General features: G+C 50.7%; 1 protein-coding gene across 1 annotated transcript; it reads right to left on the bottom strand.

The window, feature by feature from the left end:
* Nucleotides 1-255: 255 nt before the first annotated feature.
* On the bottom strand, nt 256-13,920 carry Kcng4 (potassium voltage-gated channel modifier subfamily G member 4). The gene is made up of 2 exons (XM_004659477.2): nt 13,165-13,920; nt 256-2,044 (listed from the first exon to the last, which is right to left on the bottom strand). Exons 1-2 carry the CDS (start codon nt 13,918-13,920, stop codon nt 1,274-1,276), a joined length of 1,527 nt encoding a protein of 508 aa, XP_004659534.2. The 3' UTR covers nt 256-1,273.
* Between the last annotated feature and the right edge of the window lie 3,624 nt (nt 13,921-17,544).

Below are 17,544 nucleotides of genomic sequence, written 5' to 3' on the forward strand. Positions count from 1 at the left end.
TGGCATGGCTTTTTTAATATTTAATTTTTATTTATTTATTTGACGAGAGAGGCAGAGAGAGAGGGAGGGAGGGATAGAGAGAGAAAGTACACATCAGGGCCTCCAGCCACTGCAAGTGAATTCCAGATGCATGCACCACCTCGTGCATCTGGTTTATGTGGATCCTAAGGAATTGAACCTGGGTCCTTTGGCTTTGCAGCCAAGTACCTTAGCTGCTAAGCCATCCCTCCAGCCCACTTTCTTTCTTTTTTTTAAATGTGGCTTTTAGGGCTTTTTCCTGGATCATCCCTGCACTGTCTTGTTCCCCACGATCTGGCCTCCCCCACCAGACCTGAGGAGCTGAGCCTGTTGATAAATGAACACATAAACACACACAGACTTATGCTAACAATGAATGTCCCTCAGTGGGGGCTTGGTCGGGGGAGCCAGCTCCAGGCAGGTTATTCTGCTTATACCCCAAAGCTGAGCCGGGCTGGAGATGGCTAAGCTCAGTGTGGATGGCCGTGATCCTCTGGTGCCGGGGTATTAGTAGCAGGAGTGGCTCTTGGCAGAGACCTTGTAGAGCCCTTAAAAACTAAGGTTTTTGTTGAAACTAAGAGTTGGACAGTGGGTGAACATCTACCAAGGGTCCTGCTGAACTGGCAGGTGGCATTCTTGACCAGGCACAGGTCATATCAGGAGGACCAGCCCTGTGATGTAGGATTTGCATCAGCAACCAGTTTGGCCTTCTTGGCTAAGAGCTTCTAAAATCATGGAATGCTTCTACCGTGCTAGGAAATGCTGCTGGTGGTGGTCAGTGGAAGAGAAATACGTGACCCCCAGGTAGTTCAAGCAGGCTTACATGGAGCTGTGAGCAGGTTTCAGGGACAGTGCACTCCAGTGCTCAGCAGTAATGTGGCCCTGTGGGTGCGTGTCTGAGAAGGATGGTGGAATTCTGCTCATAGTCAACTGGTGATCTGTTCTATAGGTATCCAGATCCCAGTGTGGCACTTCCACGTTTGCAAGGAAGGTAAAGAGAATACAGAGACACTGACCCAGGTCAGCGAGATGGCTCTTTCTCAGTGGATGGCAGAGAGCTGGGGAAGGAAGTGGTCTGGGTCTCTAAGCCCCCAAAGCCCAGGATCACAGCAGTGGACACCTTTGGCCTTGCATGGACCCTACTTTGGAAGAACCAGCTAAAGGCACCTGGTGGTCAGCATGGGGGACACCGGCGCTTATTTCAGCCATGGGATGGGTTGGAGCCACTGCACACTCCAGAGGGAGGGGGTCGGAGTTACAGGTAGGGGACAGACGAGGCCAGGCCCTCAGGGACCAGATCGTCCATATCACTCAAGAGCTCACGCTCGCTGGCTGAGTTGGTGTTCTGCAGGCGGCGGAGGCGGGCCTGGAGCTGTTCCTGTTCCTGCTTCAGCTCCAGGTAGGAGTGGGAGAAGGTGTGGAAGATGGATGTGGCCGGGAAGGCCATGATGAGAATGCCACTGAGGATGCTGCTCAGAGCCACCATCTGTCCTGGCACGCTGCGCGGGACCATATCCCCATAGCCCACTGTTGTCATGGAGATGATGGCCCACCAGTACGAGGCAGGAATGCTTGTGAACTCCAGGACCCTTCCGGACTCATTCTCAGCCACGTAGACCAAGGGGGAGAACAGGGTGACGGCCACACCCAAGAAGAGCAGCAGCAGGCCAAACTCACGGGCACAGCGCCGTATGGTGAGGCCCAGCGTCTGCAATCCCAGCGAGTGGCGAGCCAGGCGCATCACGTAGAGGATGCGCAGCGCCCGCAGCACGCGCAGTAGCAGTCCCACTTTCTCCAGGTACGAGCTGCCGCTGGGCCTCTCGCCTGCCTCCGCGGTCTCCTCCGACACCACGAGGGATACGTAGTATGGGGAGATAGCCAGGATGTCGATGATGTTCAAAGGTCCGCGGAAGAACTGGCACTTGTTCTGGGCCTGGACAAAGCGCAGGCAGAACTCCAGGGAGAACCAGGCCACGCAGATGGTCTCCACCACAAAGATGTAGTAGCACTTTCTAGAACATTCTCCCTGGAGACCAGAGCCACAGAAGGGCGTGTATTAGTCAGCTTTTAGAATACCTGAGCGAGCAACTTAAGGGAGGAGAGACTTTCAGATGTATTTTGGCTCACAGTTTCTGAGCGTTCATGGTGGGAAGTCATGGTGAAGTTCGGTGGTGGTGATGTGGGGGGGATGACATCTCATAGAAATGCCTTCCTAGATATGTTCTGTTTATTTTTCATGTGTATGTGATGTGCATGTGTCTGTGTAGGTCAGAGATCAACACTGGGTTTTCAGCTCAGTCATTTTCCACCTTAAAAAATTTATTTATCGATTTTGAGAGAGAGAGACAGAGAATGGGCACACCAGGGCATTCAGCCACTGCAAATGGGCTGCAGATGCATGTGCCTGCTTGTGCTTCTGGCTTATGTGGGTACTGGGGAATTGAAACTGGGTCCTTAGGCTTTGCTGGCAAATGCCTTAATGGCTAAGCTATCCCTCCAGCCCTCCACCTTATTTTCTGAGACAGGGTCTCTCACTGAACCTAAATTGAACTTATTTAGTTAGACTAGTTAGCTAGTGAGCCCCAGAGATCCTGCTATTTCCATTTCTCCAGTGCTGGTACATGCTCCAGTGCTGGTACATGCCACAGTGCCTCCCGTTTTGTGCTGGGCATCCAAACTCGGGTCCTCATGCTTGTGCAGCAAGTGCCTTACCCAGTGAGCCATCTCCTCAGTCTCCAGATGTGTGTTGATGGCACCCTGTGCTGTGTGGGCTCAGATGTTCACCACCCTCCTTTCTTGTGGTTGGCTGTGGCTGGACACATGGTGGGTCAGGTGGGCGAAAACCACACATTGACTTTTTGCCTCCCTTGCAGCCAGGTGTAGATGAATGCCTAAGCTGACATCTACAGAGGACCACCTCTGAGTCCAGGGAATCAGACAGAGCTGCGAGCTCCTGTGCAATGGTCCTTTTCCTACAGCCAGGACAGTATGGGAGGCCTCAAGCCCAAGAGGCAGAGTGAACCAGAGCTCTAGGGGAGAGTGGAACATCCAGGTGGAGAAAGCTAGGGTGTCAGAGTGAGAGCTGCCCACCCTCCTAGGCCCCTCATCATGGAATTGATGCACAAGAGTGCAATCAAGTTCCATTTTGTTTAAAGACACCTGTCTCAGGCCTCCTTGTTCTAGCAGCCAATCTTCATGCTCGCTGACACTGGTATGTTGCTGGCATGTGCACGGCTCTGGTGCTGTCTTTTAGTCCACATGGTGATGCTGTGAATAGGTGGTATGACCTCATTTCATGCCCAGGAAACAGGTAGCAGCCATATATGCATATACCTGTAGGTGGTCCTGTCCCACCCCACCCCAGGTCTCTTAGCAACTGCACATTACTTTGTGACTTCCTCATCTACTGTCCCTCATTCCTTTATTCAACAAAATAAATGGAGCCCACTCTGGGCTGACCCTGGAGGAAAGTAGCCAAAGAAGCAGGCACGGTTCTGGGGGTTGGAAGTTGGTGATGAGTGGGTCCCGAGAGGGCGTTCAGGCCCTGGCAGGCAGCCAGGTGAGGCCATCCTGGGGTCACCATTGTTGCACCCTATCTGCCCTGGGGATCCTGACATATACTATCAGCCCCTCGTTACTCAATGTGTTCATTAACCCTAAGTATCAGCTTCCCAAGCCGGTAGGAAGAGACTCTTGGCCTTGTACTTTCCCAGACTTAGAATCTGCATTTTAACAAGGTCTGGGTGATTTGAGAGGCTGACTTGCCATACGATCCTCAACCTTGGCTGCACAGGTCACCTAGGGGTGGGGCAGGGGAGTATTGCAGAGGTCCAGATGTCCAGATGGTCCCTGGGGAGACTTATTTACTTGACCTAGGTTCTTAGCTTGAGCCATAGAATTTTCCAGAAGCTTCTCCCCCAAACACTGGCTGGATGAGTGAATAAATGACCAAAATCAGATATCTATAGGAAAAGCAAGTTGTTGACAACCATACTTGTATTTTTGGATTAAAATTCTCTGAAGTGGAAAAAGAAATTATTTCCAGTGCCTGCACCCAGAGGAATCCTAAATTGAAGTGTCTGTCTGCCATTAGACAAAAATAAAGGGGCTAGTCTGTCCACACCCTGCTGGATCATTCAGGGCTGGACAGCTCTCATGACTTTTGTCTGGTTCCCTCTGGGGTGGGGCAGAGGAATGCTGTGGAGATGGAACCAGAGTTTGGTTCATATCTCTACTCTGTCACTCAAAGAAATCACTGGTTACCTCTGGACTTGCCATGGTCCTTACCTTGAAGGGCTGTTGTGATGGATGGAAGTGTGTATGAAGTGGTCAGGATGCTGTGCCCAGCAGACACACCACTGAGATGCTGTCACAGATGCCAGCCTGTCTGGCCAGCAGGAGGCTAACACTTTACAAGAAGCTGGGGACATTTTCCAACACACTTAGAGGACTTCGTCAGCAGTTTACTTCTTCTTCTTTTTTTTTTTTTTTTTTTTTTTTTTTGGTTTTTCGAGGTAGGGTCTCACTCTAGCCCAGTCTGACCTGGAGTTCACTATGGAGTCTCAGGGTGGCCTCGAACTCATGGCAATCCTTCTACCTCTGCCTCGTGAGTGCTGGGATTAAAGGCGTGTGCCACGACGCTGGCGCAGCAGTTTACTTCTTCATGATGGTGCAGGGCTCAGAAGTATTGGATCTTGAGTCTCCTATCTTGCTAAAAACTTGCTGTGTGGCCTTTAAGTGGTCCCTACCCTTCTCTGTGCCTTAGCTTCCTATGAACAGGGTGGAACACAATCAGCATTTCTCAAGGGTGACCCAGGAATCCAGAACTTGGTCTGGGGAGATGACTCAATCAGTAAAGCACTTGCCATACAAGTATGAGGACACAAATTCAGATCCCCAGGGCCCATGCTGGGTATGGTGGTGGGTTCTGACAATCCCAGCTCACGGGATTCAGAGGCAGGAGAATCCTTGGGGTAGGCTGGCTGGCTTGATTAGCTGAATCAGTGAGCTCCACATTTAGTGAGAGATCCTGTCTCAATAGATAAGGTGAAGACAATGGAGGAAAAGCCCTAACATTGGCCTCTGGCCTCCACACTGGTGCACATGCACCTGCATGCACACAGGCAACTCCCCCAACACCGCATACAAAACAAGAAAGAAAATTAGATACCCTTTGCTCCACAGTGCTGGTTACAAATACAGATTCTTGGGCTCCATCACAAAACCAAAAGCCTAGGTTGGGGCCTAGGAACATTCATTTTTTCAGGCTTCCTCCTCCCTTGTCCTGAAGCATTCAGAAGTTCTAGACTCTGGGCTAGGTAGTTCCCCACAAGGCCTGCTTTTTCACTAACTTCCTGGAAATAGTCTCAGCTTCTGAAAGTCTGGCAGCTGAGGACAACTCTCTGGAGCAATGACCAGCCACTCAGGAGCGTGATTCTGGCAGGACAAGAGGGCCTCTCAGGCTCCGGTTCTGCCTCGGCTGCTATTTGACTATTCAAGCCACGCATGCCCTGTCCTTCCCTCCCCCGGCCAGGGCTGCTGGCTGTGTCCCTGCACTGCAGCAAGCTGGCTCTGCCAAGTCACTCCACCTACACCCTTCTCTGCTCTGCATCTTAACCAGCCAGCACCTGCCTCAAGGGTCGGCACCCCTGCAGCCATGCTGAGGCATATGGGGCGGAAGGACTTCTAGACTCCAGTAGAGGGCATAACCCCTGAGATAACCCAGCCAACGTGCAAAGGAAGAGGGGGAAAGAGGAAAGAAAAAGTTTCTTATTCTCTCTGAGGAAATTTCTGGATGTGTTTTAATAGGTAGAGAAACAGATCATGCTGGACTGCCCATATCCTTTTGGATTTGGGTACAGAAAATTCTGGTCCTGGGATAAATTGTATCCTGGCTGGGCACTTCATTCCTTTCTTTTTTTAATAGTCAATTAATAGTCTATTGAATTAGAGAGGACTAGGGCACACGTCTGTAACCCCAGCACTGAGACAGAGGCAGGAGGATCAAAACTTCAAGGTCTTTCTCAGCTACATAGGGAGTTATGAAGAATAGTGCTGCGAACAGTGGTGTGCATCCTAGGCAGAAGGGGACAGTTGGTCACCTTATTTGTGCATCTTGTCCCTGGAGAGAGGGAGGAGCACTTGATTTCTTCATGCAATAAAGAAGGTGAGCCAGCCTTGAAGAGCTGAGGGGGTCTGACTAAAGGACAGCACAGACAGCATGTGGGGCTGAGTGTGCCAGTGGCCGTGGAACATGGGGGGTTTCCACATATGGGATGCTGGAAATGTGGAACTCATCTTCTGGGTACCCACCATCAAAACGGTAGTGCTGTGGGGGGGAGAGGGAGGGTATTACCATTTTTTATAATCATGGAAAATGTTAATAAAAATTTGAGAAAAAAAAATTTGAGAAAAAAATAGTAGTGCTCTTGGTGCCCTTGGTTGCCTGGGAAGGGCCCCGGGAGGACTTTCAGTTGAGGGATACCATCTAGACTAGCAGGGGTGTTGTGGGGTATAGGTGTATCTGTTTATTAGAATGTTGCAATATATGTACCTGCAAAACTAAGATAAAAATAAGAATGAATGATAATAATAACTGGATCAGGGTGGCTGAGTCACTGAATACTTAGGGTTGTATATTTGGTTTCCTTTGTGAACGTCTCAAAATTCACATGATGAAAAGATGAAAAACAAGAAATTAGAAAAAAAAATCAATACTAGGCTAGGTGTGGTGGCACATGCCTTTAATTCTAGCACTCAGGAAGAAGTTGGAGGATTGCTGTGAGTTTGAGGCCAGACTAAAACTACATAGTGAATTGCAGGTCAGCCTGGGCTACAGCAAGACCCAAACTCAAAATAACAAATATAAACATAAATATAAATATAAATATAAATATAAATTTTATATATATATATATATATATATATATATATATATATATATATATATATAGGCTGGAGAGATGGCTTAGTGGTTAAGGTGCTTGCCCATGAAGCTTAAGGACCCAGGTTCAATTCTCCAGTACACATGTAAGCCAGATGCACAAGGTGATGCACACATCTGGAGTTGATTTGCAGTGGCTAGAGGTCCTGCTGTGCCCATTCTGTCTTTCTATCTGCCTCTTTTTCTCTCTCTGTCTCTCAAATAAATAAAATATTTAAAAAAATAAATTAAATAAAATTATTTTAAAAATCACAATCACAATGAAATAACACTCCATACCCATGAGAATTGCTAGAGTCAAGAAGACAGATGTTGATGGCTACAGGCCCTGATGTGCCCATTCTTTGTATATCTACCTCTTTCTTTCCCTCTTTTAAATAAATAAATAAATAAATCCACAATGAAATAACACTCCACACCCATGAGAATGGTTGGATTCAAGAAGACAGACAAGCCAGGCCTCTAATCCCAGTGCTTGGAAGGCAGAGGTAGGAGGATCACTGTGAGTTCGAGGCCACCCAGAGACTAAAGACCCCACCTCGTAAAAAAAACCACAGATAACAGCAAGTGGTGGTGAGAAAGTGGAGCCACCAAAATCCTCAGAGCTTCTCAGGGAAGGTGCAACTTGATGCAGCAACCTTGGGAAGCCATTTGGCAGTTCCCCCAATAGTTGAACTCACAGTTACCATAGGACCCAGCAAATTCATGTCTATGTACACACCCCGGCGGAATGAAAACACACATTCAGATATGTGCATATCAGTGACCACAGCAGTATTCTTCCTAACTCTATGTAGCTGAGTACGACCTTGAACTTTTGATCCTCTTGTCCTCACCATCCTAGTGTTGGGATTACAGATGTGTTCCATCAGGCTTCGCTCATTCGGGGGACTATTAATTAGCTATAAAAAGGAAGGAAGTGTCCACCCAGGGTACAACAGCCTGCAGCCTGGGAAACATGCTGCTGAGTGAAAGAAGCTGGACACAAAGGCCATGGACTGACAGGTTCTTCTGATGACATGTCCAGGGCAGGCAAATCCAGAGACAGGGAAAGCATTAGTGTTGGCCAAGGATGGAGGGTGAGATGGGGAGGCTCCTTTTAGGATGATGAGAATGTTTTGGGATAAGATAGTAGTATGGTTGCACAGTTCTGAACCCATCGACTTGAGTACTTTTAAACGATGAATGTGAAATATGTCATTTTTTGTGTTTTTTTTTAAATTTTTTATTTATTTATTTGAGAGTGACAGACACAGAGAGAAAGACAGATAGAGGGAGAGAGAGAGAATGGGCGCGCCAGGGCTTCCAGCCTCTGCAAACGAACTCCAGACGCGTGCGCCCCCTTGTGCATCTGGCTAACGTGGGACCTGGAGAACTGAGCCTCGAACCAGGAGTCCTTAGGCTTCACAGGCAAGCGCTTAACCGCTAAGCCATCTCTCCAGCCCGGTTTTTTTTTTTTTTTTTTTTTTAAACACAGTCTGTTGCCCAGGCTGGCCTGGGACTCATTTTGTAGCCAAGGATGACCTTGAGCTTTTGTTCCTCCTGCCTCTACTTCCTGGGTGCTGGGATTGTAGGTGTCACTGTCACAGATATAGTTTGTGAATTATAGCTGAATAAGAAAGAACCAAGGGTCCTTGTCTAAACTGGATGAGTCAAGCCAGTTGGGCAGTGAATGTGGAGCTGAGGCCTTGCCCTGACCACTTTCCCAGTGTCAGATCATAGCTGTGCCAGTTTATAGAAGGGACCAAGCATCCTTGCCTTTGACCTCTGAGGGTGGTGAGATGTCATGGGACCCACCCCTGTGGATACTGAGGGACAGCTCTGTAGGCTCCACCACATCTTATCATGGCTCTCCAGAAACAGGGGGCAAGAGGGCACCATTCTCTCCCTTGCAGGCTGGCACCCCCTAGTGGCTCACCAAAGGACAGAGCTTGGGAGACCTCTGTAGGTGACTTGTGGGTGGCAGTGTTTGCTTTGTGTTTTGGAGGGAGTAGAAGTGGAGCCCATGGAGAGGAGGGTATGACAGATAGAGCCCTGTACACTAGCCTAGGAAATTGGAGTGCTTCTTTTTGTCTAGGAGATGGAGAGATTGGGGGAATCCTACCCTACAAGAGGAAATGGCTAGAGCAAGTTATCAACTGTCACTGAGCAGAGAAGCACAGAGCAAGGTGGCTGTCCAGGAGGCGGGTTCAGGATCCTATAGAGGAAGGGACAGAGGAGGGAGGGAGGCACTGAGACCTGCGGCTTGTATGTCAGGTAGGAGGTGTGCAGAGAGGAACTTCAGGGAGAGATGCATGAGATCTGTGTGGGTGGCACAGGGAGTGCTATTCCTGATGAAGCCCCAGCTGTCCACCTGACCCGTCAAGAATGTCCCTTCCTTCCTTTCCTTAGCAAGGAACTGGAAACTCCCCAGTGCAGGGTGTGGAAGAAATTGAGACACCCCCTCACTTCTCAAAACATCAGCGCCCCAGGTATCCCTGATCTGAATCCCAAGTTCCTGTGCTGCTCAGCTGTGGCCAGGAACTTGGCTCTTCCTGTCTGTGTCATCCCCTCCCCATTTAACTTACAACCTGGGACACAGGCTCTGCATTCTGCTTGTCCACTGTGAGAAAGGAGCAGGAATTGGACACCTGCCATTCTCGGGTTTTCTCACCCTCCAGATGGAGTAACTGTTAGAGAGGAGGTGTGTGGGCCACACCCCAGGGTATGAATGAGTCCCCCACAGTGGCATTAAGTCATTTGGGTGGAGAGTCCATGCCCCATGGCCTATGGCTAGCAACACTGGCCAGCGTTAACAGTTGGCTGGCTAAATAGTATGGCCAATCCTAGCCTATGGCTCCCCAAGGGCAAATAGGAAATAAAAAGGAAGAGTTAGAAGAGAACAGTTTTTTATGTAAATGTGGAGATGCCTTCTTGAAAGAACAAAGATGCCCATACTCAGCCTCCCAGGCCCTCTGAGTTATGTCTCAAGAGAACCCAAGGCTTCTGGAGGCTGTGCCTCTCAGGGCGTCTGGGGCAGAGAGCCCAAAGGTGGCATCATCAGGGAGAAGGCATAAATCCTGCTCACCCCATGGGACGGGGCTGCCGACACTTTGGGAGCACCTTTGGGCTGCCCTTCTCTACAAGCGTATGATCTGCCTTTAATTTGATTCTTCTAGCCACTTTAAGCCCAGCTCAAGTTCATGTCCTCCATAATTTTCTAAGCATGAGGCTTTGGAGAGCCCTTGGCCCTCAGCATAGCAGAGCTCATGGCTCCTCTGTAGCTTCTCTCCCTGACTATCCCCCACAGGAAAAGACATGTGGGGACTGGTCCATCAGCGGCTGGGACCCTGCACCCTTGAGGAACAGGGTAAGGACATTGCTTGTTCTGATCTAATCTTTTGAAAGCAGAATCCACATGTAAATATTCCTGCAGGCAAGCCTGTCCTGCAGCTTTTAAGTCACATGCTTTGTACTAAAGATTGAGGACAATGTGCTTCTGGTGGCAGCTGTAGTGTTCTCCATTGGGGAATAAGCTGTTTGAAAGCCCAAGTATTTGCGTGCACGCGCGCACACACACACACACACACACACACACACACACGTGAGCTGGAGGTCACAGGACAACCTTGGGTGTCAATTCTAGACTTCCATCTTAAGACACGGTTTCTTGGGCTGGAGAGATGGCTTAGCGGTTAAGCGCTTGCCTGTGAAGCCTAAGGACCCCGGTTGGAGGCTCGGTTCCCCAGGTCCCACGTTAGCCAGATGCACAAGGGGGCGCACGCGTCTGGAGTTTGTTTGCAGAGGCTGGAAGCCCTGGCGCGCCCATTCTCTCTCTCTCCCTCTATCTGTCTTTCTCTCTGTGTCTGTCGCTCTCAAATAAATAAATAAATAATTTTTAAAAAAAGACAGGGTTTCTCACTCACTTCTGAGTTTGCCAGGCTAGCTGGCCCATGAGTTTCAGGGAAATTCCGCTGTCTCTGCTTCCCTTCCCACCACAGGTACACTGGAATCCCAGACTCTTCTCCCTGCAGCATCCAGCTTTTCCCTAAGTTCTGGGGGTCTGAACTCAAGTACTCACACTTGTGCAGCAGGGGCTTTGTACACAGGCCCGTCTCACCAGCCCCCTTCTTTTATTTTTATTTTTTGTTTATTTTATTTATTTATTTATTTATTTATTTATTTATTTATTTATTTATTTTTGTTTTTTGAGGTAGGGTCTCACTCTGGTCCAGGCTGACCTGGAATTAACTCTGTCATCTCAGGGTGGCCTTGAACTCATGGCAATCCTCCTACCTCTGCCTCCCGAGTGCTGGGATTAAAGGCGTGTGCCACCACGCCCGGCCCAGCCCCCTTCTTTTAAAAAGAAAATATCTGTGGGTTGGATGAGGCACACTTTACTTAACAAATATTTGCTGAGAACCTACTGCGCGTGTCTTCATGTCCGCCTGGAACAGTCTCTGATACTACCGTATTGCATGGAACAAATCCGTAAGGAAGAAAACTTGGTGGACTGGCCACCATTAGGATGTTTCACATGTGTGTTGATCAGGTCCTTCTGTCTGTTATACTGTATGTGCATAAGCTAAGGCAACAGGGAGCCTTGGAGGAGTAGAAAAGAAGAAGAGCAACATTTTACGCTAAGAAACTATTCCACTCTACCTTGAAGTTCTCCATTTACCTACCCAGCAAAACACTAGGCTCTTATTTTGCTCATCAAGCCATCTGACACCGTGGGAGGCCTTGGGGGTCTCCCACAGTTCCCTACAAGGAGAATGTAGGCATGTGTGGGAAAATACTCGCTCTGGCCTCCTGGGACAGGGCTTCTTACAAATCTACCCATCACCAAGTTCCCATCCAGTGAGACCACCCGAAACACTCAGGATGAAGTGGTAAGCAGGAAAGTAAGGAGTGAGGGTCTATCATAATGGTTGCCTTCACTTTGTAACCTGAGGAAACACATCTTGTGCCTCAGTGTCCTACCTGAAATGGGGCTGGCACACCCTAGAGTGTGAGCGCAGGGAGACAGGGACTTGGGTGCTGAAGACAACGAAAGTGTGAGCTTCCACAGTAGCTCTACCCAGCTTACTGAGAGGATGTGAACGCTCAGACAGGTGAGGCCACAGAGCTTTGAGAGATGAGGCTGGGCCTGCCAAACTCCTCACCAGGTGTGACTGTGTCAACGTGCCAAGTTCTCTATCAGGGTCAGAAACATGTAATGACCTCAGGGACCTGCAGGGAAGGCCCAGAAGACTTAAGTTATTTTGTTATGACTGCTCTGTCTAAAAATAAATATAATCCACACTGGATAATGTTCTTGTTCTCTTCCTTACTTTAAGAAATAAAGACATTCAGCTGGAGAGATGGCTCAGAGGTTAAGGTGCTTGCTTGCAAAGCCTGACAGTCTGGGTTCAATTCCCTAGTACCCTCTAAAGCCAGACTCACAAAATGGCACATGTGTCTGCAGTTTGTTTGCAGTGGCTAGAGGCCTTGGCATGCCCATTCTCTGTCAAATACACACACACACACACACACACACACACACACACACACACACATATATTTTGGTTTTCCGAGGTAGGGTCTCACTCTAGCTCAGGCTGACCGGGAATTCGATATGTAGTCTCAGGGTGGCCTCGAACTCACAGCGATTCTCCTACCTCTGCCTACCGAGTGCCAGGATTAAAGGGGTGCACCACCACAACTGGCTAAATAAATAGTTTTGTTAAGAAAAAAAAAAAGATATTCTAGGTATGGTGGTACGTGACCTTAATCCTAGCACTCAGGAGGTGGAGGCAGGAGGATCAGGAGTTCAAGGGCAGTGTGGGTTACATAACAAGTTCAAGGCCATCCTGGGCTATATAAGACTGTCTTTATTAAAAAAGGGGGGGCTAGGGATGTTGCACAGTGATTAGAGTGTCTGCTTTGTATGTATGAAGCCACGTTTCACATAAATCAGATATGGTGGCACACTCCTGTAATGCCAGTGCTGGTGTGGCGGGGGTAGGAAGATCAGAAGTTCAGATTTATCCTCAGCTACATGGTGAGTTTGAGACTAGCTTGAGCTGCATGAGAGCCAGGAAGAATGGAAGGAAGGGAGAGAGGGGAAGAGGGAGGAGAAGGAAGGGAGGGGGAGAGGAAAAGGAAAAGAAGGAAGGGAGGGAGGGAGGAAGACATTTCCACGTGTCCCTGAGTGTCATGGGCCCTGCTGGGAGGCCACTCACCTTGTCCTCCTCGGCCCTGAGGTCAGGCATGGTGCTCACGCACAGGCTGACGGCCGTGGTGACCACGAAGAGGATGGAGAGGCAGGCGAAGACCTTGCCCGGCAGCCCTGACTGCGGGTTCTCCACCATCTCGCGCAGGCGGCCCATGGCGCGGGCCCAGCGCGAGGAGCGCGGGTCGGGGCGGCGGGCCTCGCGCTGCCGCCGCCTCTGCAGCGCCTCCTCGCGGCGCAGCTCGGCCGCCTCGTCCAGCCGGCGGCGCAGCTCGCGCAGGCAGCAGCGCTCCAGGCGGCTCTCCTCGATGCCCCAGTAGCTCAGCTCCTCGCGGAACGACAGCGCGCACATCTCGCGCAGGAGCACCAGCTTCCCGGCCGCCAGGAAGCTCACGATCACGCCGAAGGCGCTGGGGCTGCGGTCGAAGAAGAACTCCTGGCTGTCCTCGTCGTAGTCGTCGCACAGCTGCGCGATCTCGTCGTGGCTGCGGCACAGCCGCAGGCGGCTCAGGCGGCTCAGCGGGAAGGCGTCCAGCGTGCTCCAGGGCAGCAGGTACCGCCGGCCGCCCACGTTGACCAGCAGCTCCTTCCTCAGGTCGGCCTCTGGGCAGGCGTCCAGGGCGCTCACCTTCCGGGCCCGGCGGTAGTAAAGACCCTTGACTGATGGTGGCTCCGGGGACCCAGGCCAGAGTTGGCTCAGGGGGCTGCAGGAGCCCAAACGATGGTCTCGGAGATGCGGGTCCCTGTCTCCGGAAGATGTGGGCATCTTGGGAGATGGCCGGCCTGCGTGGTCACCCGTGTGCCTTCGGAGGGAGGAAGAAGAGTGAGAGGATGAGTCTCAGGTCGCATCCCCGGCACAGACGTTCTGTTTGTTACTCTTGTTCCCCTGCAGCTGCAACTGTGCCGGCCGTTCACTCAACCTTTCATCCATTTCCTGACTATGGGCAGCTACTGGATGGCTGGGCTAGGCCAGTGGACAAACCCTTGCCCTGGTAGTGCTTCCTAATGGAATCTCCCTGACCTGGGCACTGCATGAATGGGGACGCGAGTGACTGACTGTTTGTTCCGTCCCAGGCTGTGTGGTCCTGGGCATCTGCCTTCCTCTGTTTTCATGTCATTCATTCAGATGATCAGAGCCCTGCCAACTCTGCAGGGGGCACCTGGTATAAAGGGCCTCTCACATTCCCTGTATAGCTATAGTTCCTTACAGGGGCCCATCACAGGTTCAGTCTAGCCCCTCTTCCTCCGTCTGCATGGTCTGCGTGACTGGGGCAGTTTGAGTGCCCATGTCGTAGGGAATTAGGAAGACATGACAGCGATACACTCGAAGAACACCTCTAGATGCTCTGACGTGCCAGGCTTTTGGAGTGAACTCTTGCCAACCTCCCTGTCAGGGGGACAACGCCTAGTTCCACTTTATAATAGAGAAAACAGAGGCACAGCAAGTGTCTTGCCCAGTTTGTCAAAGGCCTCAATGACAGGCAGCCATCAAGGCTCAAGGAGTGGGGACTATGACCACTTCCCATGGCATCTGACTCTCGGTGCTCCCCACTATTGCATCAGCCCCTTGCTCGCTCCCTCATTTGGAGGGTGGCAGGGGACACTATTCTCTTGTAATGACAGAACTCTCCCGTGTTGTGCGCTTACCTCAGCCACCCTTGCTGAGTGACCTTGAGCTGGAGTCTTTCCCTCTCTGGGCCTTGGTTTTGTTTTGTTTTCCTCTGTAGAACGAAGGAGCCACTGATGCCCTCTGCATTTCTGATCTATCTGGGGAGCTTGGCTTAGGATAAGCAATTTAGATTTAGCCCATTCGCATATTTAAAATATCAGCTCTCCAACACTATTCTGTGGCCATTTCTTACACTATTCATTCCAACCAGTGCTGTCTCCAAGCACCTATAAGCTCACATTTTGAGCTACACTCCAATCAGGACGGAGCTCAGAGCTGAATGGAAATAAAAGTTCCTCTCAATTTCAGGGCCAGTTGGATCCTGGCGGAGAGCGAGGCGTGAATCACAGCTAATGCTTTTCACACTTGTGCACCGCATAGCATCTTGTCATTCTGCATGCTTGGTTACTTGTGCTTGGCCAGGGAGGAGCATAGCCTGCAGACAGGAGCATTTTTTTGGAATCCAGGGAACACTGTCCAAGCTCTTATTTCTCAAGTGTTAAAAAAAAAAAAATCCAGACAGCCAAAATGACTTGTCCAAGGTCACACAGCAAATTCAAATCCAACCCAGGACTCAGTTCCCCAGCCTGAGGCTCTACCCAGAACCCGTACATTGCCATCTCCCCATTCACTGAGCAGATCTGATTTTGCCACCTCCTGTCCCCCAGACAGCTGGCAAGTAAAGCTGCTTTCAGAGCCCAGGAAAGGCATTCACTCCAAGCAATGCTTTCACCAAGATGTTCCACATGACCAAGGCTCTCAAACATCCCCACCCTAGAGCAAACAACTCCTTCCCCTGAAGTTTAACTCACCACTTATCTCAGGGAACCCCTTTCCAGCTTTTTCTCTGCCAGACAATGGGGAGGGCATATCTCGGTGCCCAAGGAAGAGACAGGCTCATGATGGAGATGTAGTCTCAAACAGCAGTTTCTGGCAGAGTTAGCGTCCAGGCTTTCTTTCCTAGCCTCCTCCACAAAGCAGAACTTCATTCTGCATCTCTCTGCGGAACAGCCCGGGAAAATGGGGTGGGATTCGGGGAGCTGGGCCAGCTGTCCTGTCTGAGCAGCAGACTTGGCCCGCCAAATCCCACGGGGACAGTCAGCGTGCTCTTGTGAAGGGGGGGGGCCGGTGATGAGGAGGGTTTAGGAATAATCTCTCCATCAGCCAGGCAGCAGGCGGGAGCTGTAGAGCTGCTCTCTGCCAACCACCAGGAAGGCAAGGAGAGAGCTGTCTGTCCTCCCTCCCTCCCTCCTCCTCCTGCAAGGAGGAGCATGGCTGGGGAGGAGCTGGGGCAGCTGGGGTTCTGGGGGCCAAGGCAGCTGCAGGTTTGGGAGATGTCCGGGTCAGGGGTGCAAGGGAAGTTTGATTCTTGTAACCAGCCAAGGCCTGGGACAGACCAGCTGGGCCTTGGAGTCCAGGATGGGAAATGGGGGAGGGGGGCTGCAATGCGGGATAAGAAGAGGAGAATGTGGGAACTTGAACCCCTATCTCCAGTATGAAAGTGTGGGTGATCCTGAGGCATGAGGCTGAGTGCCTCCAACACTCAGTTTCCTTATCTGTAAAAAGTACAGGACTGGCAGAGGCCTTCAGGGGTGTCAGATTGAAACTACCAGAGCCACTTGCTCCTGTGGGCTTGGTCCTGGGTGCAGGTAGGGTGAAGAGGACGGTGTGTACACGTAGAGAACTGGCTAGGCCTGGCTTTACACTACCTTGCTGTGTGCCCTTGGGGAGTCACTTCACCTCTCTGGGCCTCAGTCCCCCCCCCCCCCGCCACTGGTCAAATGAGGACAGTTGAAACAGTAAAAGCTGAAATTGCAAAATGCATGTTAATGTAGGCGCACCCTGTCCGTGGACTCTTCTTCATTTTCGTAAGAGATTTGCAGCCTGGCCTCCTGGCTTCAGAAGGGGCTTTCACAATTCCATCCTAAAGCAGTTCCCACCCCTCAGGCTTGCTCAAGGTCACCTCTGTGGTTAGCATCAGAATGAGGTTAGGATTCTCACTGAACAGAGACTGGGTCTGATACAGGGGTCCAGGAGAGAGGGAGACCAGAGCTCCTCCAGAGGTGACAGAAGCTGCTGTTCTTGGTGGACTCCCTGCGTTCTGGCAGTGGGGTGGAGGAGTGCAGGCAAGTGGAAGAAACTGGCTGTGTGCAGGGAGTTTCAAAGGGCATTGAAAAAAAAAAGGGCATTGAGGGAACCCCACAGTTCTGCAGAGCTGGTAAGGGCCTGGTAAAGGGCATGAGACTCTGAACTTACTTTCCCTCCTTCCCATGGTCCTTCCATGCCCATCTTTGTCCTCAACTAAGTGGCCACAGTGCTGGGACACTCCTTCCACAGAGACCTGGGATGTTCCCTCCATGGAGACCTGGAGCCCCTGTGAGGAGGAATGCAGAGGCTCAGTTCCTTCTTCTCTGGCTTTCAGTCTTCATAGGTCAGGCTCCAGCCCTCTCTCTCCATCTCTTCCCCAGGACAGCACTGTTGTCTGTGGGACTTATACTACTGGGCTAACTCCCCTGTCTCCCACCTGGCCAGCATAACCCTCTATCTCAGTTCTTTCTGGGCTGGTAGGGCCTGACTGCTAATTAAGAATTTTCCTTCCCTACTGGGTGACCTTTCAGAAATTTCTTCACTTCTCTGGGCCTCACTTTTCTCCTCAGAGACATGAGGATCATGGTGCCTGTCTACTGATGCTATTGGAGTCCTGACATGTCAGAGCTGCTC

This window comes from Jaculus jaculus, chromosome 1 (assembly GCF_020740685.1).
Source record: "Jaculus jaculus isolate mJacJac1 chromosome 1, mJacJac1.mat.Y.cur, whole genome shotgun sequence".
Taxonomy (NCBI): domain Eukaryota; kingdom Metazoa; phylum Chordata; class Mammalia; order Rodentia; family Dipodidae; genus Jaculus; species Jaculus jaculus.